General features: G+C 42.6%; 1 protein-coding gene across 2 annotated transcripts in view; it reads left to right on the top strand.

Moving 5' to 3' along the window:
- scube1 (signal peptide, CUB domain, EGF-like 1) overlaps positions 1-27,591 on the top strand; it is a 145,597-nt gene that overhangs the window by 10,533 nt on the left and 107,473 nt on the right. For both annotated transcript variants that reach the window (XM_088646101.1, XM_088646102.1), the window contains exon 3: positions 14,127-14,252. In XM_088646101.1, coding sequence (XP_088502227.1) covers positions 14,127-14,252 — 126 coding nt within the window. The remainder of the gene's footprint in view (positions 1-14,126; positions 14,253-27,591) is intronic.

Below are 27,591 nucleotides of genomic sequence, written 5' to 3'. Positions count from 1 at the left end.
TAGTCAGTTAAACAGTTAAACCAATTATTTAGTTAGTTAAGGTGGGTAGCTGCGTCAGCATGCGTAGGCTGCAAAGGAACAAGTAATAGGTCTATTCCATGCTGAAAAAAAGGAGAGAAAAAACACGACGTTTCGGCCGTGGAGCCTTTTCAGGTGTGAGAGAGACAAGGCAGTAGGCCTTTTGTTAGTTAGATGTGTAGGGTTTTTCTTATGGCCTTTTTCAGATCAGTCACTTCATGAAATGTAATCTCTAAAACACCTGAGCTAGAATTGTTACAATCATGCAGTTTATAAAACACTGTGATAACTGAGACACCCGGCAGTATCTGAGGGCTGGTTTCCCAGGCCCAGACTGACTACAGTGCCTTATCTTCCTATGGCATCACATTTTGTGAAACTGTGAAATGGTGCATACACATTTTTTTAAACTTAATATTTTATTCAAAATCTGGATGCTCAAACTGAAGACTTCTGTTGGTAAGATACTATAAGTTACACTAAATGTCAGCAGAAACTAAAGGAAAAGACTAACGTATGTTGATTGCAAAAATAACTTGGTATTTGATGGAAGCTCCTTTGGCAGCAATTACAACCACACGTTTCTGGGGGTCTCTACCAACTCTGCACACTGGCTTGCTGCCTTGTTTGACCTTTCTTCTTGGCAGATTGGCTCAAGCTGGCTTCTCAGTAGGTTTCAAGACTTTGACCGGTCCACTCAAGAACATTCACTTTCTTATTTTAAGCCACTCCAGTGTAGCTTTGTCTTTATGCCTTGGGTCTGCTGAAAGGTGAATATTTGTCCCAGTTTTAGGTGTGAAGCAGGTGTTCTGCTAAGTCTTGCAAGTGCTTTGCTCCAGTTATGTTCCCATCAGTCTTGACACTCTTCACAGTCCTGCATGAGGAGCAGGACTGTGACTTAATGTTGCTCCCATGCTTGACAGTAGGGATGATGTTGCCTGCATGATGCACTCCTGTGTGTTGGGCTTGCATCAGACGTAACTTTGCATTTAGACCACAAGTTTTCAATTTTGTCAATTTTTGTCCACAAAACCTCTTGCCACATGTTGCAGTATCACTTAGATGCTCAGTTGAAGTTACACTCTTAGATGCGTGGTTAGCTAAGCTTGTTTCTCCTTTCTGCTCATGTTGAACTGTTGCCATGGTCAACCAGCTCAACTGGGTTTCAAAGATGAGCTCTGTGAAACATATCTAGCTTAGACTGATCTGTTTTTGTGTTTGTGTTTTTGTGTAACACCTGTACAGCAGCACTAGTGTTAGTTTTAACCAGTACTGTAGATACAATTGCCCACAGCAAAATGTAAAGTCAGAATAATGATGGAAATGTTTGGCATTATACTTAAGCCCTAACTTGTACCTGTACCTCTATTAGGCTGCTATTTTTAACATTTGGTCTCATTTGACCATATTAAATTGAAAATAAAGAATGCAGTATTTCCTTGCTTCACTGTTTTTTCCACGGACAAAGGGAAAAGATTAGTTTTACTAGTGGGGTGATCAGGCCCTGAGTAGTGGCTGTAGGGCCACCTTCATGTCTGGCTGGAAAGATGACTGTGGAGACTAAAAGGCAGTTTGGGGTTAAAATACTGCTTGCAGTTCTCATAAAAAAAAAACAAAACAAAACACATTGAACAGTAAATGTAATTTTCTTCCAATGATTTTGCTGCATGGTGACTGAAAGTCTGATCATCTACAGTCCGGGGCTGTACTGATGCTTTTCCAGAAATTCTATTACCTGGGAGGAGGCTGTGGTGGTTCGAATCAAATGAAATTAAAAAGAGGCTCACAAATGAATTTCTTGTTGATAGAAAAACAGATCATCCATGTAGTAGATGTATTAGAATTATGGTCTTTTACAGAGCATTGCACATAAAGTATTTATTCCTACACAGCGAGGTATTTTTGCAAAGTCATCATAGATAAAACTAGAAACAATTTTATTTTTTTTGTAGATTTTTCGCAGTCAGATTCCCTGGAGGAATTAGGTAATGGACTAAAATTTCATACCGTTTGTTTTTGCTTCAAATGAAGTGATGTGAACTTGTTCCATTAATACCAGTGGATGCTTTCTTAATTTTAGCATCTTTCCAGGATTTTTCATTCCAGTGTCCTGTGTGAAAGCCTACTGAGCACACTGTAATGGGATTCTCTAAGACAGACAACTGGGCAACGGACACACAAACATCTGTAAGGTTAAAACCAGTGCTATTTAATTTATAGTGCAGGGAACAAAAAATCCTCACCACAAACAAACAAAAGCCTGAGCTCTTTTTTGAGCTTCTTTAAAGTTCCTCTCCAACCTACTTGGCAGATAAACTGCTCAGTGGCTTGAAAACAACTCGCAACACGGCAGCCTCACTCTGAGACTCTTCAAAACCACATCTCTCACCGACACTTTACCCAAAAAATACTCCCTCTAAAACTCACAACATCAGTTTCACACAACTCAAAGGTGTTGCTGTTCCACATGTTCAATCAGTTTGTGGCTTCCTTTGCTTGTGCAGCTGGTCATGTGACTGGGACCAGCAACTCATTCCCCCAGAGGAGTCTGGGGAATGTAGTCCAGACAAGGCTACCATCTTGTCTGGACTGACTGTGCTCTTGAAACTGTTAATGTGGTCAACAAATCAAGCTGTACAAACGCAGCCAACTCTCACTTTTCAAACTCGCAGTGTACGAATGTTTGCTCTGCTGAAGAATGCATTTCAATACCAGTTTTTGGCAGTTATGAAGAGATTTTCACTCCAATGTAGGTGTGCCTTGTGTAGATGAAAGGATAAGGCTATCATATTGTGATCTTTATAGTTTCCCAAAAGCAGTTCCCCAGCACATCTGTGTTCTTAGAATTTTTACAGTTCATATGTAAATATGGTGATTAACTAACATAAGCAAGCATTGATCTTCTTACTTGGACGATTAATAGGGCGTGCTAGTGTAAAATACTGATGGTTGGGGAATTCTCTAGGCCTTGGGAATGCACTGGAAAGTTTTGCATTTAAAGGGATTGAAATTTCATTTGAGGTTTTACGAGTTTTCACCTTCCGAAACAGATTTCGAGGAACTAAATCCGTTCGTACACCGAGTGAGGGACGTCCCGCTGCCTCCAGGCTCCAGCCCTTTCGTGTGGGTAGAAAGGGAATGAAGCGAATTCCAGTTATCTCAGGCCACTCCGCTCTCTGTGGGTCTGAGGGTCCCTCTGAGTGCATGTGGTTTCTGTGCCACCTCTGGTCTTAATTACTGAATTAAAGAATTGAATAGAAAGTTGTGTCTGAATCAGTTGCCAAGTGAGAAGTACTGTTAAACGTGCAGGAATGTGACTCCTGAAGAGTGGAGTCTCCTAGCCCTGATGTCTGGAATTAGCTGCTAACATGCACCACCAAGTCTCTCGAACGACACTGAAGGCGCCTTCTTTCTCGGAGGGAGCTGAACAGTGCTGGCAAAGGGCTCTCGCTGGGTCTTCTCGCTGGGACAGCTGGCGCAAGTCCTGCTCACTTTCTCGAAGTGTCTGTCCTCAAGTCTCTCGCTGTGGCACTCTGCTGTTGAATGTGGGCTGATTTCTGTAGCCCTGGAGATGAACAAACAAATTATCAACTTGTCCATCATGTATGCAGCTAAGGGGTATTTGAATCAACCAAATTAGTTTAGGCTGTCAGCCCACAAGCTCTCACAGGATGTTGAAATGTTGGCTTCTGCTCAGTACACAGCACTTATGAAATAATGAATGCTCTTTCAATACTCAGCAAGACTCTTGTGTGGACTTTGCAGGCGGTGCACCTAGACTGTGAATTAACTTCACTGCTCCCACTCAGCTCCCTGTTTTCCCACAATTCCTTGCCATGGGGTTCCGTCATGAAAGCCCTACAAGGTAGAAGATGCCATCAGACACAGTAGGAATCTTGTCTTTAGTGTCTCCTTCATTTCAGCACACTGATCCCTGGAACAAGTACGAGGGCGATTCTTCGTTTCTTTTCTGAGTTTGATATACACGCAGCCAGATTTGCACGAGACTGGAAATAAGTATAGTAACTAGTGGTTTGGGAGTTTTTACTGACTTTGGTGAAGTTTAGTCCAAGCAAACTGACAATTTCTTTTCACCTAAAATGATTTTTTTAGAGGTCTCCTGCTTGTTTTACAGTTCATTGGACAAACTGTACAATTTCAATCTGTGATGTCTTCTGTCTTTTAAATACTGGGAGAAGATTATGTCACTGGTTGGTGCATACAAAATACAAGATATTCCCTCGTCTTTCACTTAAATTCCTTTATTCAGCAAAGGACAATATTCTGGAGCTTAGAAAAATATCATTATGAATTTAGATCATCAAGTAATGTTGCTGTGCTCAGAGATCATGTGAGGAAGGGGAGTAAGACATCAGAGACCCTGAAATGGAGCTTTGGGAGAAAAAAGGATCTTTCTGATTGAAAGTGAACTAAAAGGCTAAGAGTTTAACAAAGTTCTAACTGCCGTACAGGAGATTTCAATCTGGAAAATCTTCTCTGAAAGTAAGAATTAATTACATTATAAAGAAACTGATATAAGAAAGGTACGCCAGGAAAGAGAGAGAGATCACTTTATTGGCCAGATACAATTTCTTGTTTTAGGAATTTGTCTTTTCACAGACCCCAGCTTGCTCTCCATGAGACACACAGACAGGGAGAGAAACTGGGGGTCCGAGCGCAGGGTCAGCCGTTTATACCGCGCAGCTGGGGTGAAGGGCCTTGCTCAGGGGCCCAACGGAGTAGGATTCCTCTGCCGGCTGCGGGATACAGCCACAGGCGCAGATCCTGAGCCACAGAGCCACCGAAATTGACTTGTTAAAGGGGATTTCTAACAAATGTGGCAGGATGTGGAAGTGGCAGGATCAGGGGCAGCCCCTCCCTACATTAGATGCCCCTGTGCGGGATGGTTGAGCTCCTGGTAGACTGACACAGGAAGGCAGGTGCACTGATGCGCTCAGAGTGCCTGGTCAGCTCACCTCCAGGACACCATGGCACCATCTCACAGGCTGGCCTGGTCAATACGGGATGGAAGACCCCGTAAATCGACCAGAGACACAGTGCTGTGGGAGTTGTTGACCTTCAGATAAGACATTAAACTGAACATCTGACCACTTAGTCACTAACAATCTCAGGATACAATTTGTATGGGTATGGGTGCTCACCCTGGTGTCCTGGATAAATTCCACTTGGGGCTTTTACAGTCTGAACTCTCTAAGGTTCCCCATTAAGTCTGCCGGTGAAGCAATTTCTCTCTTTTCCACCTTATCTGTTGCTTAGAGGGCCTGCTATGTGTCTCCCAGGTGGGGCTACAGTAAATATTAGCAAAACTGCCTCAAATCTTTTTAGGTAAGTCTCTACCAATTCTGCACACAGGTTGGGGGCAACATTTGTTCAACTCTTGGCAGATTTGCTCAATATCTACCTTATGGACGGCAGTTTTCAAGCCTTTCCACAGGTTCTCAATTGGACTCAAGTCAGGACATTGACTGGACCACTCAAGGATGTGAACTTCCTTATTCTTAAGATACTCTTGTGTCGCTTTGGCCTTCATTTGGCCTTCGCTTTGGATCATTGTCCTGCTGAAGGCAAATTTGAACCTCAATTTTCAGTTTTTAGCAGAGTGAAGCAGGATGCTCTGTAGTTTTTTCCTGTACTTTGTGCTGTCCACTTTTCCATCAGTCCCAACAAGCTTTTCAGTCTCTGCTGAGGAGAAGCACCCCCAGAGCTTGAGAGCATGATAGCTGCCCCTGCTGTGCTTGACTGTAGGAGTGGCGTTGCCCGGATAATATGCTGTTTTGGGTTTGTGCTGAAAGTAACACTTTGCATTTAGACCAAAAAGTTCTAATCTGTCTGGGCCACAGAACCTTTTGCTACATTTTTGCAGGAATACTTGGGCGCTTTGGTGCAAACTCTATGTGGGATATGAGATGGGTTTTTCGCTTTCCCAAACCAGCCAGTTTTGTGGGGTGACAAGGAACTTATTGACTGATGCTCATTTTCTCCCATCTCAGCCACTGAGCTCTGTAGCTCTTTCAGTGCTGTCTTTGGCCTCACAGTGGTGTTCCTCACCAGCTTCGTCCTTGTCCAGCTGGTCGTTTTGGAGGGATTGCCCAATGTGGGCAGTGTCTGGGTGATGCACCTTTCATTTCTTGATTATTGATGAGAGGGATTTTCAGAGACTTGGATATTTTTTGTACCCTTCTCTGATCTGTACTTTTCAATGACTTTATACCTGACTTTGAAGCTTTGAGAGCTTCATAGTCAAGTCTGCTTAAACTTCACTACCTGACCAAGGAACCCCACAGAGACAGTTGTGTTTTCATTCTGAAATCATGTGAACCTCTGTTGCTTCATACAAAAGTCATTAATCTAATTATGCGGCTCATTAAGGTAATATTGCACACCTAAATTAATTTAGATTTGGCAGAGCAAAATATGAATACTTATGCGCTCATGACTTTACTATTCTTCATTCAAATTATCTGTCCATCCATTCTTTTTCTAACTTTATTCAATATAGGAGTCCGACTTTAATAAATTATTTATTTACGTCTTTATTTTTGTTCATTCTTTGAATGAGTGAAGTAATGTATATTACGAATATTATTTGCTACTTAAGCCTGACGGAATATATCACGATCTCGCAAGAGTCTTTCATTTGCAGTATGTGAATGCAAGAGTTTGTTTCTTTCTGTAATGGAATGGCTCACTTGCATGTGAGGATACCTTTATATACCTGAAGTGAAGATAACGGTATATTACAGACATTCATTTAAATTTGTAAAAAATCTATTCATGGTGATTGAAACTGTGCCGTCTTCAAGATTTAATATTAATGATATACCCCTTAAGTACCAAGAAGTAAAAACTACTGTATATTTCTAACAAGTGTGATTACCTGTCATATAGGGAATTGGACCATAACAACTCTTACACACAGTTCTTAGAGAACTTATTCTTCATCTGACAGAGATGTCCAGAGGGTTGAGTGTTCAGTGTAGTGCTGAAACTCCTCCCCACTGGTGGCTCAGCTCAGCCCCTGAAGTCACTGTGCTTTATTTAGCGCTCTTCGGGAGTCTAACTGGAAAAAGACAAGGGACACGAGCAGCAGAGATGTCTTTTCAGTTACTGTGCAATACTGTATGTCTGTTTTTATCAGCCTGCGGCACATTTCCAGCACTCAAATGGAGTAGAGTGAACTCTGATGATATCTTAATGTCATGTGGAGCAGAGCCGAGCTCATTTGGTAGTTTCAGAGTGCTTGAAGTTTGTAGTGTTTTTTATTTAATTGGTCAAAATGAGTGTTCTGTTTATCTCAGGTAAATATCTGTGGTTAGTTTGCTGTTGGACTTCTCTAAATTCTTTACATCTCTTGTTACACTTTAAAATGTATTAAGTTCTTTCACAGATAAAAAAAAACGACTTTCAAAACAAATCAAATTTTTACAAGACAGATGTCATGTATAAAGGCATATTGAGATCTATTTTAACTGGCGATATTTCCTACTTCTTGTACCTTGTCTTTGTGCAGTCATTTCCAGCTTTCTGATTGCCAAGAAGCTATTTTTTCCCTGTGTGGAATGAGCAGCGAAACCACGGGGGAGATGAAGCACACGCCTGAGAAGCAGGAGTAAAATGAGCGAGCCTACATAATTCAGTTGATTGGATGTTAAGAATAAACATTTCTGTCGGAATTGAAAGGGGGCTCAGTGTGATGTAGAAGCCGCTGTCGGATGTCACGATGCCCTTTAGTAACAGCTCGGGATCAGGAAGCTGCTCAGCTTGAGGCCAAGTTAGAGCAGCCTCAGATGTCTGGGCTGGGCTGGTTTCCCCTTCACCTGCAGTGGAAGAAAGCTTGCTGGTGACTTCTTTTATAATTGGAGTTAAGAGTGCGCCAGTTAGCCATGGCTGCTACGTTTTCTGTCATCAGAATGCGGGGCAGAAGCACATGATGTTCCTGGACATTTCTGTGCCTTGTGTTTTCATAAATTAGAAGATAGAGGAGTTTATTTGCCATATGTCCATGTCCAATGAGATTCTCATTCCCGCACATTACAGCAGACAACATAGTATTAACAGAAAACACCATGAACTGTAGACAGTACATTACAAAACAGTCAATAATAAATAGTGACAAATACTTGGTAGCCAAGTCAAAAGCACAGAGTGCAGAGGTGTTTTGACTTCTGAGGTATTGCACAGTAAGATGCCGTAGGGTAGAAGCTGTCCTTAAGTCTAGTCTAGGATTTTGGAATGGCAGTGTACATCTGAGTCCACTCTGCAAAAGCCTTCACCTGTCATTTTCAACTTTGCTTTGTTCCATAACTGCTAAATGTATCCGATCCGTGAAAATTAAAAAAAAAAGATAAATCAAGTCTAATTCATTTTTATTGGAATCACTGCAGTTGCAGCTTTTTTGATTTGAAACAGATGTTGCCAGTTTCTGGCTACCCCCTCTTTGTTTCCATAAATAACCCCATCGGTGATAAATCTTTCAAAACAAAACCTTTGTTACTAAAATGAAAAAAACAAACATTCTTTTTAAAAAAGACCATTTCAAAGCCATTAAATTAGATCTTTATTCTGAATTTTATTTTTTAAATATTAGTGCCTTTTTAAATATGAGTGATTTCAAAAATTCAAAAGGAGCTGCAGACCCATTTCTCCTAGAACAAACCCCAGTTTTCCTTTGTGATGTGCCCGTCTGTAGGCAATGTTAATACTCTGGGCTTATGACATGTGCTAAATGCAGATCTTGCTGCTCAGGGCAGATATGGGGCATCAGTACGACATGTGAACTGAACAGGTCTGTAATAGTGGGATGGAAGCTGTCCTGCTGCTGGTTGCCTTCCTGTAGTGTTCGCTTTGTGTGAGGAGTATGAAGTCAGGACTGTGCTGGGCAGCATGCTCGCAACTTCGCAGTCTCCTCCACACTGAGGAGCCAAATCTAACACGCAGAAGAAGGCATGTAAAGGGGTCCAGGATCTGCTTCCAGGCAATATTGCTGCAGTGACCCAGTAGCTTTGAATCTGGTTCCACAGCTCCTGTAGCTCCTGTCAGGGCCAGGTGTTTAAAAGCTGCAGCTCTGACTCAGTCTCTGTCTCCCTGAATTCACTGACAATTTTGTGGGAGGTTGTAATGGTAGTGGCACATTGTGTCCCCGGTATAAACAGTAGGTCTACACAAACTTACCGTTTCTGAAATGTATTGATCTCCACAATGATGCAATATAAATTGGTTAAGATAAAAAAGGGATTAACATTTCTTTCCGTTCATCGGAAACGCTCATTTAGCAATAGACCATTATGTCTCTACAGCACTGTTTCTCTTTTGGGTAGAAATCACATTTCCTGAACAGCTCATAAGAAACCCCTGTTGTATTTTGCTGTTGTATAAACACTGTGGTTTGCTCGACGACTGTATTTACAAACTGCGCTCGCTGTTCTTGTGTTGTTGTTGTATACTCACATAGCTTAAGTAGCCTGCTTTCCAACAGAAGAGCCTTGCCCCAGCCGTCAAGCAGGGAGGAGGGAGGATCAGGGTTTGGGGCTGCTTGCTGACTCAGGACCAGAAGGACTCGTCATCATTGTCATCATTGGTCCTGAGTCATGGGCTTCATGGGCTTGTCACCATGAATCCAGTGTTGTATCAGCACATCTGGAGGAGGACGTCAGTCCAGCCAGTTGTCAGCTGAAGCTGAGCTGAAAGAAGATAGTGATCTATACCAGCAGACAGAAGACACTGCAGAATGACTGAAGAATAATAATCTCATTTTAGATTGGCAAAGTCAAAGTCTGGACCTGAACCCACTTGAAGTGTAATGACAGGACCTGAAGCAAGTTGTTCCTGGTGCGAGTGTGAGACATGTTTGTGTCTGTGTCTGCCGTGCGATGGATTGGTGTCCCATCCATGGTGTATCCCGCCTTGCGCCCAGTGCCTCCTGGGATAGGCTCTGGGCTGCTGTACTGGATAAGCGGTTATTGAAAGTGATGGTGATGATGTGTGGATTAAGAATTGAGAGAAGGTGTAAAAGCTCAATTCGGGGTTATGTAATTAGTGGACGATCACAGGGATCTGTATTAGGACCACTCACTACTCTTCCTTATTTATGCCAGTAGTCTAGATTCTGATATACAGTAGATTGTAAACTACTCTGATTTGCAAATGATGCCAAACTAGAAGGACAAGCAAATCTTCCAGGCAATGTGGGGACGCAATACAAAGACAAACAGTGTGCTCGGACTATAGTTAGAAGTGTAGAAAAATCAATCATGTTATTTTTAAATCCTTTAATGCACTCGGAAGACCTCACTTAAAATGCTGTGTTTTATGGTATTTTAGGTATGATGTTATAAAAATATATTTCTGCTCTAGATTCCATCCAGAGAAGAGCGACCAGATACAGATATTGTTTAGGGGATTAAACTATTCCCCTAATTGACAAGTTGAAGGAAATGAATACTTTCATCTTCAACAGAAAAGGTCATGAGGGGACGTGAGACACGTTTTCATCCTCAAACACCTTGACAAAGTCTGCCTGGCAGATTTCTTCAGAGTGAACAGTGAAACACAAACCGGAAGACAAAACGGGAAACACGGTGGGAGTGCCTTCACAAAAGAAGGAGGCACTTCTTTACCTGGCCAGTGGTCTGGAACATGCTACCCAGCCATTCTGCCGAAGCTCAAACCCTTGTGGTTTTCAAGACAGGTTCCAGGGATCTATGAACTACTGGATTCCCAAATGAGGAAAATGTGCAGGATTGCCTCCTCCTGTTTGGAAGCTTTCTCGTGCTTCCTTCGCGGCCACCTTGACAGAGGTCACCATTTTGTGATGCGTCGGGCACCTGCTCTTGTTTGTTCCGGCGAGATTCTGCGCTACAGTTTTTCACACATCAGCCACTCTGCATTAGTAACCACACCCAGTGCCTGTTCCGGATTTACAGGGGCAGTTGGTGCAGCTCCTTGTAACTGAATTGTATGTATGTAAACCATATTAATAACAAAAAGCAAACGCCCACCTGCCTTCAGTCTGCGTGGGAATGACACAGTACGCTGCAACACTAAGTGGATCATTGTTCAGGTTGGTTCAGTAAGATGTTAACGATTCCATTGATATAGGCTTAAGACTGTTCTTGAAGACTGAAGGTGAACATAAGATAACTAAAGTGCCAGAAACCCTTTTTGCTATTCAGTTTGAGTGCACAGAATTAAGAAACACTTGCATTGTTTTTTTAATGTGTTTCTACTGTAGTTTTTACCTCGCAGTAAGAGCAAATGTGCATATTAGTAAGTTTCTCCAATTAATACAGTCATGTGTTCTTTACATGCAACATGTTCTTTACATGCAACAGAGCATGCAGTCCAGCAATGCTGAATTGATGTGAGCGGTGGTTCAACAAGACGTTTGTGCTCCGCACAAGAGCAAACTGCTTGTCATGTGTTTTTGATGAAGGAAATGTGCTAATCTGAGATTTCCTTTTGTAATTGCTGTCAAATGTCCCAGGTAGTGTGCAGAATCTCTGAACACCCTGTCTCTTCTCAAGACTCTCACAGCTGGGAAAGTATTTTACCATTATCTTTTGTATATATGTTAGAATGAAAATCAAGTTTGCGCCAAATTCGAATATTAACCAGGACGTTGGAAAAATAATCTGGTGAAAGAGTTGTGAACACATTTTTCTGTATGTGTGAAATCGGATGGAACAGAGAACCCGAATTAATGTGTAACTGGCTAAAATTCACATTGAGTTATTTTTCATGTACTGTAAGTGTAGACATTTCACACATTTCTGTCTATCGGAGACTTGACAGAGCAAAAATAATAGATTAATAGACTAAAATTATTTGAATTGAATTTTCATACAGCCTACATATATGGAGTGCCCATCTGAAGATTTCAGGTTAAAAACTGCCTTTACCTTTCCCCTGTAAAAGGAATATCTTAAATTAATGAACAAGCCACCCCTTCCCTACCACTGTGAATAGAATTGTATTTTATGATAAATGTCAACAGATTTGATCAGAGTTTAGATGAAAGGCTACAGACAATTCTTCCAATTAGTGCTAATTTCACACCGACATGACTTGAGTAGAAAACTGCACCTGAATGCTCCATATCTGTCACCTGTGATGCTCAATAAAGCACACAGCCTGATAGTTAAACTTTCCTGGTCGGTGTCAGGAACGTCTCTAGAACCTTTCCAGTGATGATGTCCCAGGATCTCCTCTTCCTGCGATACAGCTGCTCAAGTGCTTCATGTTCTCCACCATCAAGGAAGATAAACACGACAATAACAGTTCTGCTGTAGTACTGTGGATCTCAAAATTTACCTGACGTTTTAAGGACTCTCATTCATGAAGGAATATTACGTTTAATCAGTTTGCTTGGTTTTGTAGTGTGGAGGATGTCCTCTGCTCAGTGCAAAGAAAATGATCCTGTTTTAGAAACACAAATCTGTACTAGTACTGTGGTAATATGAAAGCCAGTACTCAAGCAGTCACTGGTGTATTTAAGTTAGAAGTTAAGAACATAAGAATGGTTACAGAGGGCATCTGGGCCATCCACCCTGTTTAGTTAGATTGTAAGCAGGTGATTAGTCCTAGGATCTCATCCAGATGTTTCTTGAAATAATCCAGGGTGTCTTTTTACAGTTTGTTCCACTGTTCCACTCCCACTTAGATTCAGATCTCTGAGACAGCCAAGTCAGCCAACACTGTGCAACATATAATAATAATAATAATAATAATAATAATAATAATAATAATTCCTTACACTTATATAGCGCTTTTCTGGACACTCCACTCAAAGCGCTTTTCAGGTAATGGGGATCCCCTCCACCACCACCAGTGTGCAGCCCCACCTGGATGATGCGACGGCAGCCATAGTGCGCCAGAACGCTCCCCACACACCAGCTCTCAGTGGGGAGGAGAGTAGAGTAATGAAGCCAGTTCATAGATGGGGGTTATTAGGAGGCCATGATTGGTAAAGACCAGGGGGAAATTTGGCCAGGACGCCGGGGTTACACCCCTACTCTGGGATTTTTAATGACTACAGAGAGTCAGGACCTCGGTTTTACGCCTCATCCGAAGGACGGCGCCTGTTTACAGTACAGTGTCCCCGTCACTGTACTGGGGCATTAGGACCCACATAGACCAGAGGATGTGCTCCCCCTGCTGGCCCCACTAACACCTCTTCCAGCAGCAGCCTTAGTTTTTCCCAGGAGGTCTCTCATCCAGGTACTGACCAGGCTCACACCTGCTGAGCTCCAGTGGGTTGCCAGTTGTGAGCTGCATAGTGATATGGCTGCATATACAACATAATAAGTTCAACATTAAAGTAATTTAAAATTAAAGCAAAAGAAAAATGTACATGTGCAGATGTACAACATGTAGCCAAATAGGGGACAATGCATTCCGAGATCAGCTGCATGAGTAAAAATGCTGCAGCTATTCTATTCTGTTTCAGTGGAACAGAAAAGAAACATTTCCAAGAGATGTCAAGCTAATGTTTGTTTAATTTAACGGGAGATTGCAAAACCGCCTATTTAATCTGCTTTGAGAATGAATATTTTGCGTGTTTGCTGTACAGTGTTGAGTGTTCAGGTTTGATAGAGTATCACACTCTCCACTGACACTAACCTGAGGCAGATGCATTATGCATTTCCATCATCTCTTTATCTGCCTCTGGAATATACTGTTGGAAGTACTTTCAGGAGAATGCTCACACCCATGTAGAAGGGTGTAAATAAGCACGTTTATGTGAGTCTTGTTGTAGCTTTAGCCAGCTTTGTGTGATATTAAAATCTGTGTGCGGGGTTCCTCCCACCTCGTTCCTGCTCTTCGTGCAGGGGACTGGGAAGTGAAGCACGGGGGCATGTGTGCTCCAGTGCTGGCTGTCTCCTCTCACCCCCCTACCCCCCGTCTTTCTCCGAGGTGTGATCCGAGCATGGCTCCCACCACAGCTGTCTGCCAGGGCCTGTTGGGGCTCCAGAGTCCAAAGCCCAGGCTGCACCAGAGCCCCCCTCATACCTTACCTCTGGTGCCAGGCTCAAGTCCTGCCCTCTGTAGGCACCCCTCTCACGAACACTGTCCTCCTACCTGTCTTCCAGACATCGACGAGTGTGACAACGACCACACTGGTGGCTGCGTTCACGAGTGCATCAACATTCCTGGCAACTACAGGTGCACATGCTACGATGGCTTCATGCTGGCACATGATGGGCACAACTGTATGGGTAAGTACGCAGCATCTCCCTGCATCCTCATGGCAGCTCTCCAGCTCCTGACTGCTGCCTACAGAAGCTGTTCGTCTTTTTGAAGTTTTATTCTTTGAATCTTGTGTGAATGCAGCTCATTTGAGAGGGGCAACAGGAGGAAGGAAAGCTTGTTTTGAGGTTTTTCTTTCCCTGGAGATATATGCAGTGTGTATACGCACGTGCAGGGCCCTCCAGGTTTGTCCATGTCCCAGATAAACGAGGACAAAGTAGCCATCCTGCAAAAGGAAATTTGGATGTACTCCTTCATGTTTCTAAGATGACTAAAAGAAACATGTACTGTAACCTTAATAGTAAAGTTGGATTTGTCATAAATAAAGTTCAGAAAGCAAGAGGGTTCCATTTATTCACAACCCTTTAGTTGATATTGTATACTGTAAATCCTCTTTTGGTAGGCATCATAATGACAAGTGTGATATTAATTGTAGTGTACTATGAGTGCAGTGTGATATTAATTGTAGTGTATTATGAGTGCAGTGTGCCTGAAGGGGTCAAGGGTCGACCATTCTACGAGCAGAAATGCTCTTGGTCCATCAGAAACTTTGGTTTCTGTCTGTAAGCTGCTTTTATGAGTTTGATCTGCGAGTGTTCGATTGGACTGAGGTCTGGAGATTGCTGTGGCCATCTGAGATGTGTATTTTGTGTGTACTCCGCCACTTCTTTGTCGATTTGGATGTTTCATGTTGTCATGCTGGAGTGTCCACTTATGGCCATGGTGTGAGCTTGTCGGCAGACAGAGCCGGCCAGCTTGTGGGGGTATTTGTTGGAGTTATCAGATCTTTGGCTTTCAGGCAGCATGAGCCAACCTGGTTTTTGAGTGCTGGGTTACTGTAGGTGTTAGAGTCACCTTTCAGTGTGTCAGCTGAAGATCTGGAAAACAGCTGATGCGCTGACTGGTTCAATCAAGTCTCTGAGGTCTGAAATGATATGAAAACCACAATGAGCTGTGACTGGAATTACCCACCATTCTAACTCTCCAACTCCAACTATAACCTCTAATGATATTCATAATTTTTCATGAAAATGAAAAAAAAAATCATGAAAATTATGACTGATAAATACAACTCTTAAGTATTTTATTTTTAATCAAGTCATTTCAGTTCCACCTTCTAGGATCTATTAAACTAATTGATAGTGTTGAACTTGTTTGTTTTAAAGAGACTTTTGGCTGACAGTTTTCTCCCGTTAAACAGGTGTTTGCTTTTGGGTAGTTATGTGCACAAAAGAGCTGTGAACATCCTATCAGCCCATCTTACTTACTTACTTTAGTTCCAAAGTTTGGAGCCTGTATTTGAAAGTCAAAATGAAAACCAAAGAACTCTCTGTTAAATACATTTTTTACAGGCGAAAGAAAAGCAAAATACAATCATACAGCAGCACAGAAATTGTGCACACCAAAATCAACAATTTGAAATATACTGAAGGTGAAAGATGCCACAAGTATAATTAACAATAAGTCTGACTTTGTAGGCCAAGATAAACATCTACAGCTGATGACAGAAAAATTATCAGAGCTGTCAAGGAAAACTCGAAAACAACTGTCAGTGAGATCACCAACAACTCCCAAAAAGCAGGGGTAAAAAGGTATCAGAATCCACAGTTTGCACAAGACTGAGGCAGCAGAATTAAAAATAATATAACCCTCTCAGCACCAAGAACAGAAAGGCCAAGTTAGGATTGGCTGAGAATTGTAAAGATGAGTCAGGAGACATTCGGAACAAGTTTTATGGACAGATGTGACCACAATAAACCTTTACTAAAGTAGGTGAAAGATTAAAGTAAGGAGAAAGAAAGGACCTGCAGATGCTCTGAAGATGCCAGCTCATCTGTGAAGCCTGGAGGAGGTCATGGCCTGGGTCGGGCCGGTAGTGATGATGTCACTGATGAGGGCAGCAGTTTTCAGAAACAAGATCCTTTTGTACTTATGGAGCAGCACTTCATCATGCAGCATGACAGGGACACAAAATGTTTGGCCATTGCAGCCAAGTTCCTTAGGAGGAAAAACTTAAAATCTTAAACTTTAAGTCTAATCAGTCTTTAGATTTAAATCCAATTTAGAAATAATTGAAGTTGAAACACCTCAAGAATGGGCAAAAACTCAAAATAGCTGCAGCTGTCTGGGCAAACGCTTGTACAAGGAGTCTGGTGAGCTGGTTGTGTTGCAGACATCGTGCAGTTATTGTTTCATAGGGATACGCAGCCTAATACAGATTTGTACACTCTGACATTTACAGTGCTAAAAGCAAATGTGTCCCAGTAGTTACGATCACTTGAGTGATCACACTCTAGAAAATGCCAAATACACAATACAACATGACAAAGGCACTTCAAAAACTACTTGCATGAGTCTGGTTTATAAGAATGTTTTTTACCCAATTTCCTAAGCTAAGAATGCCACTTGTGCTCCTCCAGGTTCTCTGTTTTGTTTTGCTCTCCTTGGTGCTTGTCTGGCCACCAGATGCCTGGCGGTGGAGTATCGTTCCCTGAGCTTCACGTCCCCAGCCTCTCGCTCCCACTTTGCCCAACACAGGGTTTTAAACACATTGGAACAGACATAGATCGGGCCCTTCTTTCTCAGATACTGAATATCCCCCGCGAGAGCCTGTCTCTACATTCGTTTATTTATATTAGGCCTCATTTCCTCCTTCATGCGCGGCCACTGCTCGGTAGCCCGGGCAGGGCTTGCCTTTACCACAGCTCTGTCTCAGATGGGGTTTGTGTGGTTTTTTGAGCCCGAGCACAGTCTGTCTGTGATATCCCGTCACACACTGAGCTTGTTAAGGTATGATTTGAGAGGTTCCTGGTAGATTTCTTCGCTGCTTTGGTACTTCCAGTATATTTGAATAGTGTCTCAAGATCTGAGATAACTCTTACTTAGAAATTATTCTTCCTTTCTGGTGCTCCGTCAGTGCCCTGAGCTCACCTCCAGTGTGTCTCAGTGACAGTCTGACGGAGCTGCCAGTAGGCCTGGAGTAACATGGTGTAAATTCATGATCTGAAGTTACAGCAGCAACTTCCTTCATTTGGCTCTCGCATGCTGTGCTACAACCTGGGGCATTTATCTGAGAAGAGTGAGCTGTGAGTGATTCTACACTTTTCAGACCTTCTGTTTTTGTTCTGACCTGTTCTTAACAGTGTTTTGTTTTTTGACAGCCTTCAGATGGGCTCTGTGAGATAGGAGAGGATTTTAAAATTGCCTTTGTGATGAAGGAGATTTGCATAAGAATTACACCTCCGCTGGGATGAATATTGGCAACTCATGACCCTGTGGGCTTATCTTGCCGTTGCTTAGATCAAGCGAACAGCTCAACAATGTTAACAATGTGTTTGGGAGAACCATTGCTCATCAAAGTTTCTTACAAGATTTAGCATGATAATTAGCAGCAGCTCATCTTGTTAGTAATTGAGTCTTCTAAGCCTTATTCACCCTGGTTTGCAAATGAGGCTCTGTCCAGTGCAGGAGCTGCCCGATCCTCCCACATGATTCGTTCTAACTGAGGGTGTCAGCCCGTCTCCTTCTCGGTCTTTCTCTTTAACCCCTCGGTTGTCAAATCATCATGTACAGTACTCCGGGACTCTGCTGTCTGGCGTTCAGAGTTTGGACACAAACTTCTTATGAAGTTGCTTAATGATGACAGATACCGGCAGTTGCTTCCTCACTGTCTGACTTCCTTACCCATCACATGATCTTAACACTTCATCTACAATGAAGGCATCTCGCCTCTTACTGCCCTGCTGGCTCAGTCTCTAGTTTCGTACTCATACACCAGTGCAGCGAGCTCTGCTCATGAAATATTTCTCATTCTCATATTTCCTTTTTTTTTAAAATTATATAATGTTAGCATGCCCAAAGGGCTTGGGCAGCCAGTTGACCTTGGACCCCTAGAGGTTTTTTTTCTCCTTACTAAGATGTTTTTGGTTCCTCTCCTCTGTTGTCTTCTGGTCTTTTCTGTTCTGTATTCACATGCTTGGTCACTTGCTTTGTTAAGCGCCTAGTGGCAACCTTGTTGTGAAAGGCGCTATATAAAAATTAATTGAATTGAATTGAATATTTGGAACCAGGATTTTAAAGGGGGCAGCTGTCTTTCCAGTTTGTGTCTCCACGTGCTCGGAGTGTGTTTCCTATTGCTGCAGGAGTTTGAATTCAGCCGATTCATCTACACTAGCTGTGTTCACAGATAATAACTATGAAAATTTCCACTCTAAATCTAGTTAAGCATTTTTCTTTATTCGTGCTGTAATTAAGAAACATTACTCAATTTAGTAAAGGTGTGATGCTTAATTTTACAGTTTACATGATTCTATAGAAAGGCAATTTAAAACCTAGCTCTGCCTCTAAGTGTCCCTGTTTCTGAGAGTCAGACAGTAGAGTAAAGCTGGGCCCTTTATTCTTTGCCCATGTAAACTTCGACACTTTTCTTCTAACTATTTGGATTTTTGTAGTCTTTAAGAATCATTTCACTTGGCCCTGCTGAGGGTATCTGGTACCGTTGGTGTAACTGTGTTTTGTTGAGCACTGAGTGTGTGCTTCAGGGTGGGCTTTGTAGGGTGTTTTTGCTGGGAATGACCACAGCCTGGAAGAGCAGTGAAACTTGAAGGCTTGTGTGTGTTGGACAGTTTATCAAGTATGACAACGCTGCCTGTGTGAGAAACTGACAGTAAGATCAGGCTTTTGACTTTTGCTTTGGCCAAGTTCCCTTGAGATGAAGTGTTTCAGGGCTTGATCTCATTGGAAACTTGCCAGCGTTTCACATAAATATAATGTTTCATGTGAACAAACGAATTCGATTAGAGCTAACCAGGAAAAACGTGGATGACTTTTTGTCTTCTAGCAAACCGTTGAATGATTCCAGTGAAACACGTGGATAAATATTAAGAGAGTGACCTCAGTGTCCTGAACTACTAGCAGAAGTCCAGTTTCCTGTAGAAGATTGACGGAAACGAATCCTTTCACAAGGAAATAGTGTTGGTAGCCGGGGTTGTGTTTTTTTTGTGTGCAGCCAAAAGGGCTGGTCGTTTAAGCATTGCGAATTGCACGGAGAGCAATTCCATTATTTCTGAAAATGCTGACAAAAGAGTGTGTTTTAGTTACATGAGAGAGGAGCTCATGTTTTTTTTCTACAGTATTTCTATTCTTCTTCTATTCACATTTGCTGAATGCTGAATTCATTTTTTTCATTGGTCTTTTTGTTGGTTCAACAAGGCACATTTTCTGAGAGAGAAGTCAGACCCTTGTTGCCTTACCCTTCTTATAAAACACAAATTTATAGAAATCTATAATTCTCTGCACAGCGGTTTGAGGCCAGTTCGGATGTGTGACTCTCCTGTCACACAAGAATTCCTTCATTCCTTCTTCTTGTGATCAGAATTTAGATCTCTTACCTGCCTCCTGTATGAGAAACAGAAGTGAATCTCGAATTGGCAGTGTTGAATCGCTTTAAAAATAATTTCACTGTCTGGACTGTAGAGTACCTCAGTGATTCAAAAGAGTACTGTACTAGGTTTCAGTTCCGGTACAATTCTTAGAAAACAAACAAATCTGAGGAGCTATGTGAATGTTCACAGGTTTCAATGTTACTGAAGAATAAATGAACTTTTGCCTTAGATTTCATTTGGCAGTGAAATAATTTGGACCTGGAAAAGATTTTTTAAAAAATGTAGGAAGATAAGTTTTTATGTGTGTAATTTCATTTTTCTATGAGCACAGTCAACATCAAGCAATCATTTGTAATAGGAGCAATTTGTTAAATTAAATGACGGCCAACTGTGGAATATGGTCTGTGTCCATGATATCCTTCCAGGTATATCCTCAGAGAATTTTCAAATCTTATTTGACGCTTAAACAGTGTTTTTCCTATCATGTAGGCTCAGTATTTTTTCTGAGTTGCTCTCTTGGCTGCTGATTCAAACTGGAGTCTGTCCAAGACTATCCTCTGAGGTAATGAACTTGATTTCTATTTGACATCTTTATAGTGGAATATCTCAGATATGAAAGACATTGATGCTGTAGGGATTTCGGGCTATGATAGTAACAGCTTCTATCTCACTGCCCTGTTCTGAGACGCGGAAGGTTCTGTTTTCTTTTCTAATGATTTCCAGAACACTGAAGGCAGATCTGCACTGTAGCATGGAAGACAAAGATACCAGCTCCCGAAACGCTACCTGTTATCATAATTGAAAACAGCTTTATAAACATCCTTCTCTCCTTCTCAGAACATTGTCAAAAGCTTGATCTTATTTGATGGAGCTTCTTCAACAGTGGCTTCTGCTTGGTTGGATACAGCTCGTTATCTGATAGAGATATAGTGCTCTTATTGTCACACAATTCGTTTCTTGCTGATGTACAGATTTATATCTGGTATACCGTAGGGACTTGTAAAAACCGTTTTGAATATTCCAGACTAGTTAATCAGTTCCAAGTTCTGTTGAAAACAAAACACGCTAACCTTTTCCGTTAAAATAAATCATGAACGCTCGAAAGCTGACATTAGACATTTAGCTCCTTTAAATTGTCATTTGTCATCTTAAGGGCTGTGAAACCCTTAAGTCTCCAGCATGGCACTTCCTAAGGCAGACATTGAGATCTCTTGTTCTCTCTATAGTCTTAAGTGACAATAGTCTTTATTTCAATTGTATTACTTGTTGCACTGACAGCTCACCTCCCTCCAGATTCCATTGCTGGCTGCAGTAATGGGGTTCCTTGGCCACAGTAATGAGATTGTTTAGCTGCAGTAATGGGGATCCCTGGCTGCAGTAATGGGGTACCCTAGTAATTGGGTTCCATGGGTGCAGTAATGGGGTTCAATGGCTGCAGTGGTGGGGTTCCCTGACTGCAGTATCCTTCAGAGGTGGTGTGCTGGAGGGGGGCCGGTGGAGTCTGGGCCAGCACTGCCGCAGTTTCACTACCATTCAGAGTGAGTGCCGACGTGCAGACTCTCTCAGCAGAATACCCCACTGCTGGGTCCACAGAGCCTGTGCAGTCACTACAACCCACATGCTAAACGAAACCGGTGCAGCGTCCCTCACACGAGCGCCTGGAGTCTCTTCCCAGCAGCGGACGGGGAGCCTGTGCAGCCGAGTATGAAGCCTGGCTTTCTGTGTTTGTTTTAGGCGTGCAGCATGTGTTTCACTCTGCTTGTTACACAGGGGGCCGTGGGTTCTAATAGGCATCAGGAATGATAACCAGAAACCTCAGAGTCTGGGCTTTGAAAAGAAAAAAATAAAAGAAAAAGGGAGAAAATAAAAAAAACTGTCTTGAGGAGTGTAGGAAGTTGTTATATAGATTCCCAGATGCTTCATGTCAACAAGTTAAAGCACTAATTGATTTAAGATTGCCTAATCTGAGGGCTGATTAAAGAGTAATCTAGTACAGTTCCTCTTTTCTTTTTGATTCAGCCTTTTATTTATTTGTTCTTTCCTGAAGACAGCTGCATGCAATATGTTGATAATTTGTCCCTTTTCTGTAAATGTCTGTTGTGCTGTTACAGTTTATTTTCTTAAACCTCTTTCTTCTGTTCATCAGAATCTATTGGGTGTTTCAGTCACAGGACTCCCACTGAAGGCTTCGAGAGGGCTCTGTAAATGGCTTATGATGAATGTGTATTGAAAATGGGGTTTGGGGTGATAAGTCTGTTTACATAGAGCAGAAGCGCAGCAATCAGAAGATACTAACTGCCTCTGGGATATTTCACTGTTCTCCCAGGCTACAGATGTAAAACTAACAAAAAACTTGGGTTTGTTTATGTTTTATTGTTCAGTCACATTAGAAAAGTATTTTATCTAGACCAGAAAACCTTATGTAAGCAAATGTTTACTGGCCAGTCTCTGCAATGGTCCTGTTCTCTATCACATATGTTCTTGAAACTCATAGATGAGATGCTTGCTTCACTGGTGTGGAAATTTGGCCAGGACGCCGGGGTTACACCCCTACTCTTTTTGAAAAATGCCCTGAGGTTTTTTTACGGACCACGGGGAGTCAGGACCTTGTTTTTAAGTCTCATCTGAAGGACACTTTTTTACAATATAGTGTCCCCATCACTATACTGGGGCATTAGAACCCACACAGACTGTGGGGTGAGCGCCCACCTACTGGTCCCACTAACACCTTTTCCAGCGGCGACCTTAGTTTTTCCCAGGAGGTCTCCCATCCAAACTCTCACCTGCTGAGCTTCAGTTCAGCATCAGTGGGTTTCCGGTAGTGATTTGGTTATGTTTAATTAAATACAACAGAAATAATTCTGGGTGGCACAGTGGTGCAGTGGTCAGCACTGCTGCCTTGCAGTGCTGGGGCTCTGGGTTCAGTTACAGACGTTGCTGTCTCTTTGGAGTCTGTGTGTTCTCCCTGTGTTCACGCAGGCTTCCTCTGGGTGCTCTTGTTTCCTGCCACAGTCCAAAGACATGCTGGTAGGTTAATTGGTTTCAGAGAAAACTGGCCCTGGCGTGAGTGCGTCAGTGTCTGTGTGCTCTGTGATGGACCGGCGTCCTGTCCAGGGTGTACTCTGTCTTGCACCCATTGCTTGCTGGGACAGGCTACTGGATACAGAGGCTCGAATATGGATGGATGCTCCTCAAGTAAGAACTAGTCTTCCTCATTGGTGCAAGACAGTCACATCGCAGAAAGAGTCGCACACAGGTGATTGCGGTGACTCTGTCGGCAGTCCAGACCTGCAGCTGCACACACGTGTTTGAGGGGGATCTTCTCAGCCTCTTTAGCTGAAACAGAAGCACAGGAACTCAGAACTCACCTTTGCCCTACTGCATCTTTTTAAAACCACAGCCTCCCTGCTCCCCTGTGGCCCTGTACTGGATAAACTGGTTTAGAAAATGGATAGGTGAAATAGTTGTTGCATGTGAATACAATTTGTTATCCTAATGTATGTGATAACAGCAATAATAACTGTATGATTTGCAGTGGACTTTTACTGCTCTGTGGATTCTGTTCTTGGATATACTGTCTGTAGTGGATATTGAGCTTTGGTCTGTGTGTCTGGAGATCCTCCGTGTTCAGAGTTTCAGTGCTGCTATACTGATAGAGCATAACTTGCTCTTTCTGCCAGAGACAGGACCCAGTGGTGCTGTGCTCTGTGTCCTCGGTCACTTCTAAGGTCTTCTTGTTAACGTAACAGTGCTCATTGAACTGCCATCACTCCCCGATACTCAGACAGATGAATTCTGGCTAAACATGAAACTTAACTACTTCTCACCAAGAGACCGGGGGTTTTGCCAAAGCGGAGTTTGCTGATGTCTTCAGAGAGGAACCTTGTGGCTCTGAACCTGCAAGAGTGTGATCGAATCCTGGTCAACTAACCTCTCCACGCCCGCCACTGTCTGAGCACCGCTGCATTTGTGGAATCCTGCTCACTATCAGCTAGTGACATGCCCCAGGTTCGAACCCGTGCTCCCATAATCAGTTGAGTCACTCAGGAGGCCATTCAGAGTTCTGAACACAGCAGATCCAGTCACGAAAATTAGATCTATTTCTTCTGGCTGCAAAGACGCAAAAAAACTTTTTCTTTTCACCTGGGATAGCCTTTTTATTTTAAAGCATAGATACAATTTAAAGGTCACAATGTGTTTTGCTACACTCTAGTGATTTGGTATTGTCTTCTTCAAATTTGCTTCTTTCATGTTAGCTTGAGTGGTTTGGTAATAGTATGAGAATATCAGGTATTGGGAATTTGACTTAATTTTCATGTGACCTCTGTAGTAGTGGTCCTGGGTTCGAAGGATGAGTCCTAGAGCTGGAACAGGTGAGGTATAGTAAGTGGGCATAGAGAACAGGCAGAGCACATTCCAGAATCGTAGTCAACTGGCTAAAGGAACATGTCCTGGAGGGACACAGTGAAGGTATGAGGGAATAACCAAAAGCCCAGGTTTGGCCATGTAGCCAAACAGAACACAAGGAACCTTGTGTCAAGACAAAGCAGGGCCGAGAGAGTTTGAAGCACTGCTTGGTCAGAGCTTTAAATAGTCTGCTTCACCGGGAGGCAGGGGGGGATGTGATCACTCACAGGTGAAGCAAGCTTCCTGTCGCATTGTGTTTCCCCGGCAACCGGCCTGATTGACAGCTGGAAGAGGCGCAGGAGACACGGCCTTCTCCACAGCCCTCCCACGAGGGCGGAACTCTGAGAATTCTGAACCTTCTGCACAGCGACGGTTCATTTATCTGTTCTCTCTACATGCATATATTATGATGCTTTAGGGACACTGAAAACCTCAGATTGATTTTTAAAATAACAGTCTTGAGAAGCTTCAGAGAAAAGGACAAAAGCCTATAGGTGCCAGCACACACTTCCCAATCAACTACATTTCCACCATGCTTCATCTGTGCAAATAAAGCTTTGCACAAGTTTAACCAAACAACACAAAGGTGTTCCAGTCGAGTCTTGCAGGGTTTTAAGTCTTACACTTCTGTTTTGTATTGACATGAGGGGAAAATGAAGGCACTATCAACAGTTGTGAGGGGCCTTGTATCTTTTTGTCACCTCAAAGGGATGGTGTCGCTGCAGGGGTTTGAGTGGAGAGTTATGAGGTTGTGCGAGCTGCAAAGGGGCAAGTCAAGGTTAATTTCACACTTGCAGGTGTGTGTGCACCGAAGAAGGCTCTGGAGCTGAAAATTTTGTTTTATTTTTCATTATGGAATGAACTCTGCTTCTGCCACTGCACCTGTGTGACGTTGTAGGAAGAAAGAACTTTAGCCAGTTTTGTAACTTAACGATCTATCATGAGGAACTTCACATTATGGCATGTCAAGGAGTTCCTGCAGTGTGACGTTAAGAGAGGCAGTGCTGTATGAAGACATCCTCACCCTATCTACCAGCCCTTCCAAAAAACTCAACCCTGGTTGAAGTTCACCGCAAACTTCCCTTTATCATATCTGAGCGTCGAGGTGTTTGGAGAAACGTGTGGCATTGGAATCAACAGTACTTTTATCGCTTGTTTAAATTTCAAGTCAAAGTTATGCACTTACAGTAGTGTAAACCAGCTATACATTTAAAAGTTTGGGATTCTGGGAACCAGGATGCCGATGTAGAAAGAAGTAACTTTTCTTAAAGCCTGCCAATGAATGGCCCATACTAAACCCAGAAGGCCTGTTCAGGGAGAAGGCGTATCTGCAGTACAGCGATACTTCTTTGCCCTGTACTGTCCAGTGAGAATTCATACACTTGTCCAGGGCTGCAGCTGCAGTCACTGCAACCATACAGCGTCTAACTAAAATCCACTGGAAATGGGAATAATTCACTGTTGCCTCATTGTATTTCGTGACACTCTCCCACTAAATGATCTGACAGGAAAAGAAGCGTGGCTGTAGCCGTAGTAATTGAAACATGCTGTGTTCTCCAAGAGCAGGGCTTTTTAAAGGCTCATTTCTCCCGGTAACGATCTTGGTGTTTGCTCGCTGCTCCTGGCAGGAATTACTGGAGGACATGGAACTTGTCTCTTTGAATGGAGTGGGAATGACAGCCCTACTTGCACTCTCAGCAGACAGGGTCATGGCCCTCAGCACTTTTTAATGTTCCCTCTGACTCTGGATCCATGCGCTGTGCTGGGGCCACAGCCACTGGGATTCCTGGCTCAGGAAACACACCAGAGAGCGGGCCTGCCCATCTCTGTTGTTTCAGAAGCCCTGAGCTCAAGAGCTACCTCGTCAGTAGCAAAGGCCATGCTCTGGAATCTGTGCTTATTTTAACATTATAAATGCTTAATTATGGTGTTTAGAAGTCTTTCTTTTTTAAAGGTGGTTAAATGACAGATTGTATCCAATCACAACAAAGCCTCCATGTCACAAATTACCATTTTCTGCCTTAGGCTCCACACCAACTACTGTTAAGCACATTTAGTATACATAATTTTAACCTTTTTCGAAAGCACGTTGTGTGCCTGTGCATATATTATGTATGGATTAATAATAAAATCAGAGTCGTGAGTTCTTAGTGTTTGCTCTTGAATGTGCTCTATTCCTGTTAAACAAGGTAGTCTTTTTGGGAGCAGTGTTTGGGATAGTTTGGGATAGTACCTCTGATGGCAGCATTTTTAGAGAAGAATAATCTGAGTGTTTTTTTCCTCCTGATGAAATACAGCCAGCTGCCCAGCCATATTGGGTCAAGTCTTCAAAACGCTCAAGGGCTTTGAACAGGGCACTGAGGACGTCTTCACAACCAACAGTGAAACATGAACCACAATGCCCCCTCCCAAAGCTTCACTTTTGTCCCTGGAAGAACATGGAAGTGCTTTTAAAACTGAGAACGGGAGGCATTTAATTACAGTGAGTGTGGCGTTCAGCATAAGAATGTCCATAATCTCTGTGGATAGTGAAATCGGGGATTTTCCCTTGTATATGCTTCCTAGTATAATGCCCCCCTCCCACTTTTGCCCCTGGAAGTACAGTTTTCCACTGATACTGCAGTGAATTCTTCTAGTGACTCACTTCTGCTGGGTTTCATACAGAGAAGTAATTGGAAGTCAGTGACAAATGAGGGCCGGCTATTCGGCTCATCCAGTTCATTGGATTTTTAGCAGCTAATGGTTCTCATCCAGTCATTTCTTGATCACTGTCAAGGTATGAGCTTCAACACGGTGGTTGTGCAGTTTGTTCCAGAGGCCTCTGTGCTCTTCCCTTCTTCTGTCTTTTTTCTGAAGTTCACTATGTTGACAGGTCAGTGTCTCCTTGTGTCTGGACTCCTAGTAATCTTCCCTGTTCAGGGCTTTAAAGGTTCGGTTCCTACAGCCTGTCAGTGTAGGGCATTTGTTTTAAACCTGGTTGCTCTTGTTTTTTTGTAAAGTGCTGATCAAACTTTTACACGCTATTCTAAATGAAGCATAGCTGAGCAATTCTGTGATTTACGCTCTATATCGTACAGTACATCGTAAAATTCTGTTCGTATTTTTATTGCTTCTTCGCAGTGTTGAGAAATTGAGAAGATGAAAATGATGTTTCAACATTAACAGCTAAGTGTTTTTCATAAGTAGCTTTTTCAGCCTCAGTGTTTCCTGGGTTCTACAGTATTTCTAGTTTGTTATTGCTACATACAACACCCTACACTTGTTTTTGTTGAATGTCATCCACCAGGTGTTGACCACTTCCAGATCTGGTCTAAATCTTTTTATATTTCGCTGGCAGCTTCCACGGTGTTTTCTCTGCTGTTACACATACTGTCTCACATGTGGGTTTGGAAACATCAATACCCTTATTAGTAATAGGTTGGGAAGATTAGTTAAGGCAAGCAGCAAGATCAGCAGGGCAAATCAAATCCACCTACAGTAAATAAACACAGGTTTGCAATGAAGGCTACAAGCATTA

Source organism: Lepisosteus platostomus, chromosome 9 (assembly GCF_059453375.1).
Source record: "Lepisosteus platostomus isolate fLepPlt1 chromosome 9, fLepPlt1.hap1, whole genome shotgun sequence".
Taxonomy (NCBI): Eukaryota; Metazoa; Chordata; class Actinopteri; order Semionotiformes; family Lepisosteidae; genus Lepisosteus; species Lepisosteus platostomus.
The sequence above is the reverse complement of the archived record's forward strand: the minus strand, read 5'-3'. Positions and strand labels throughout refer to the sequence as shown.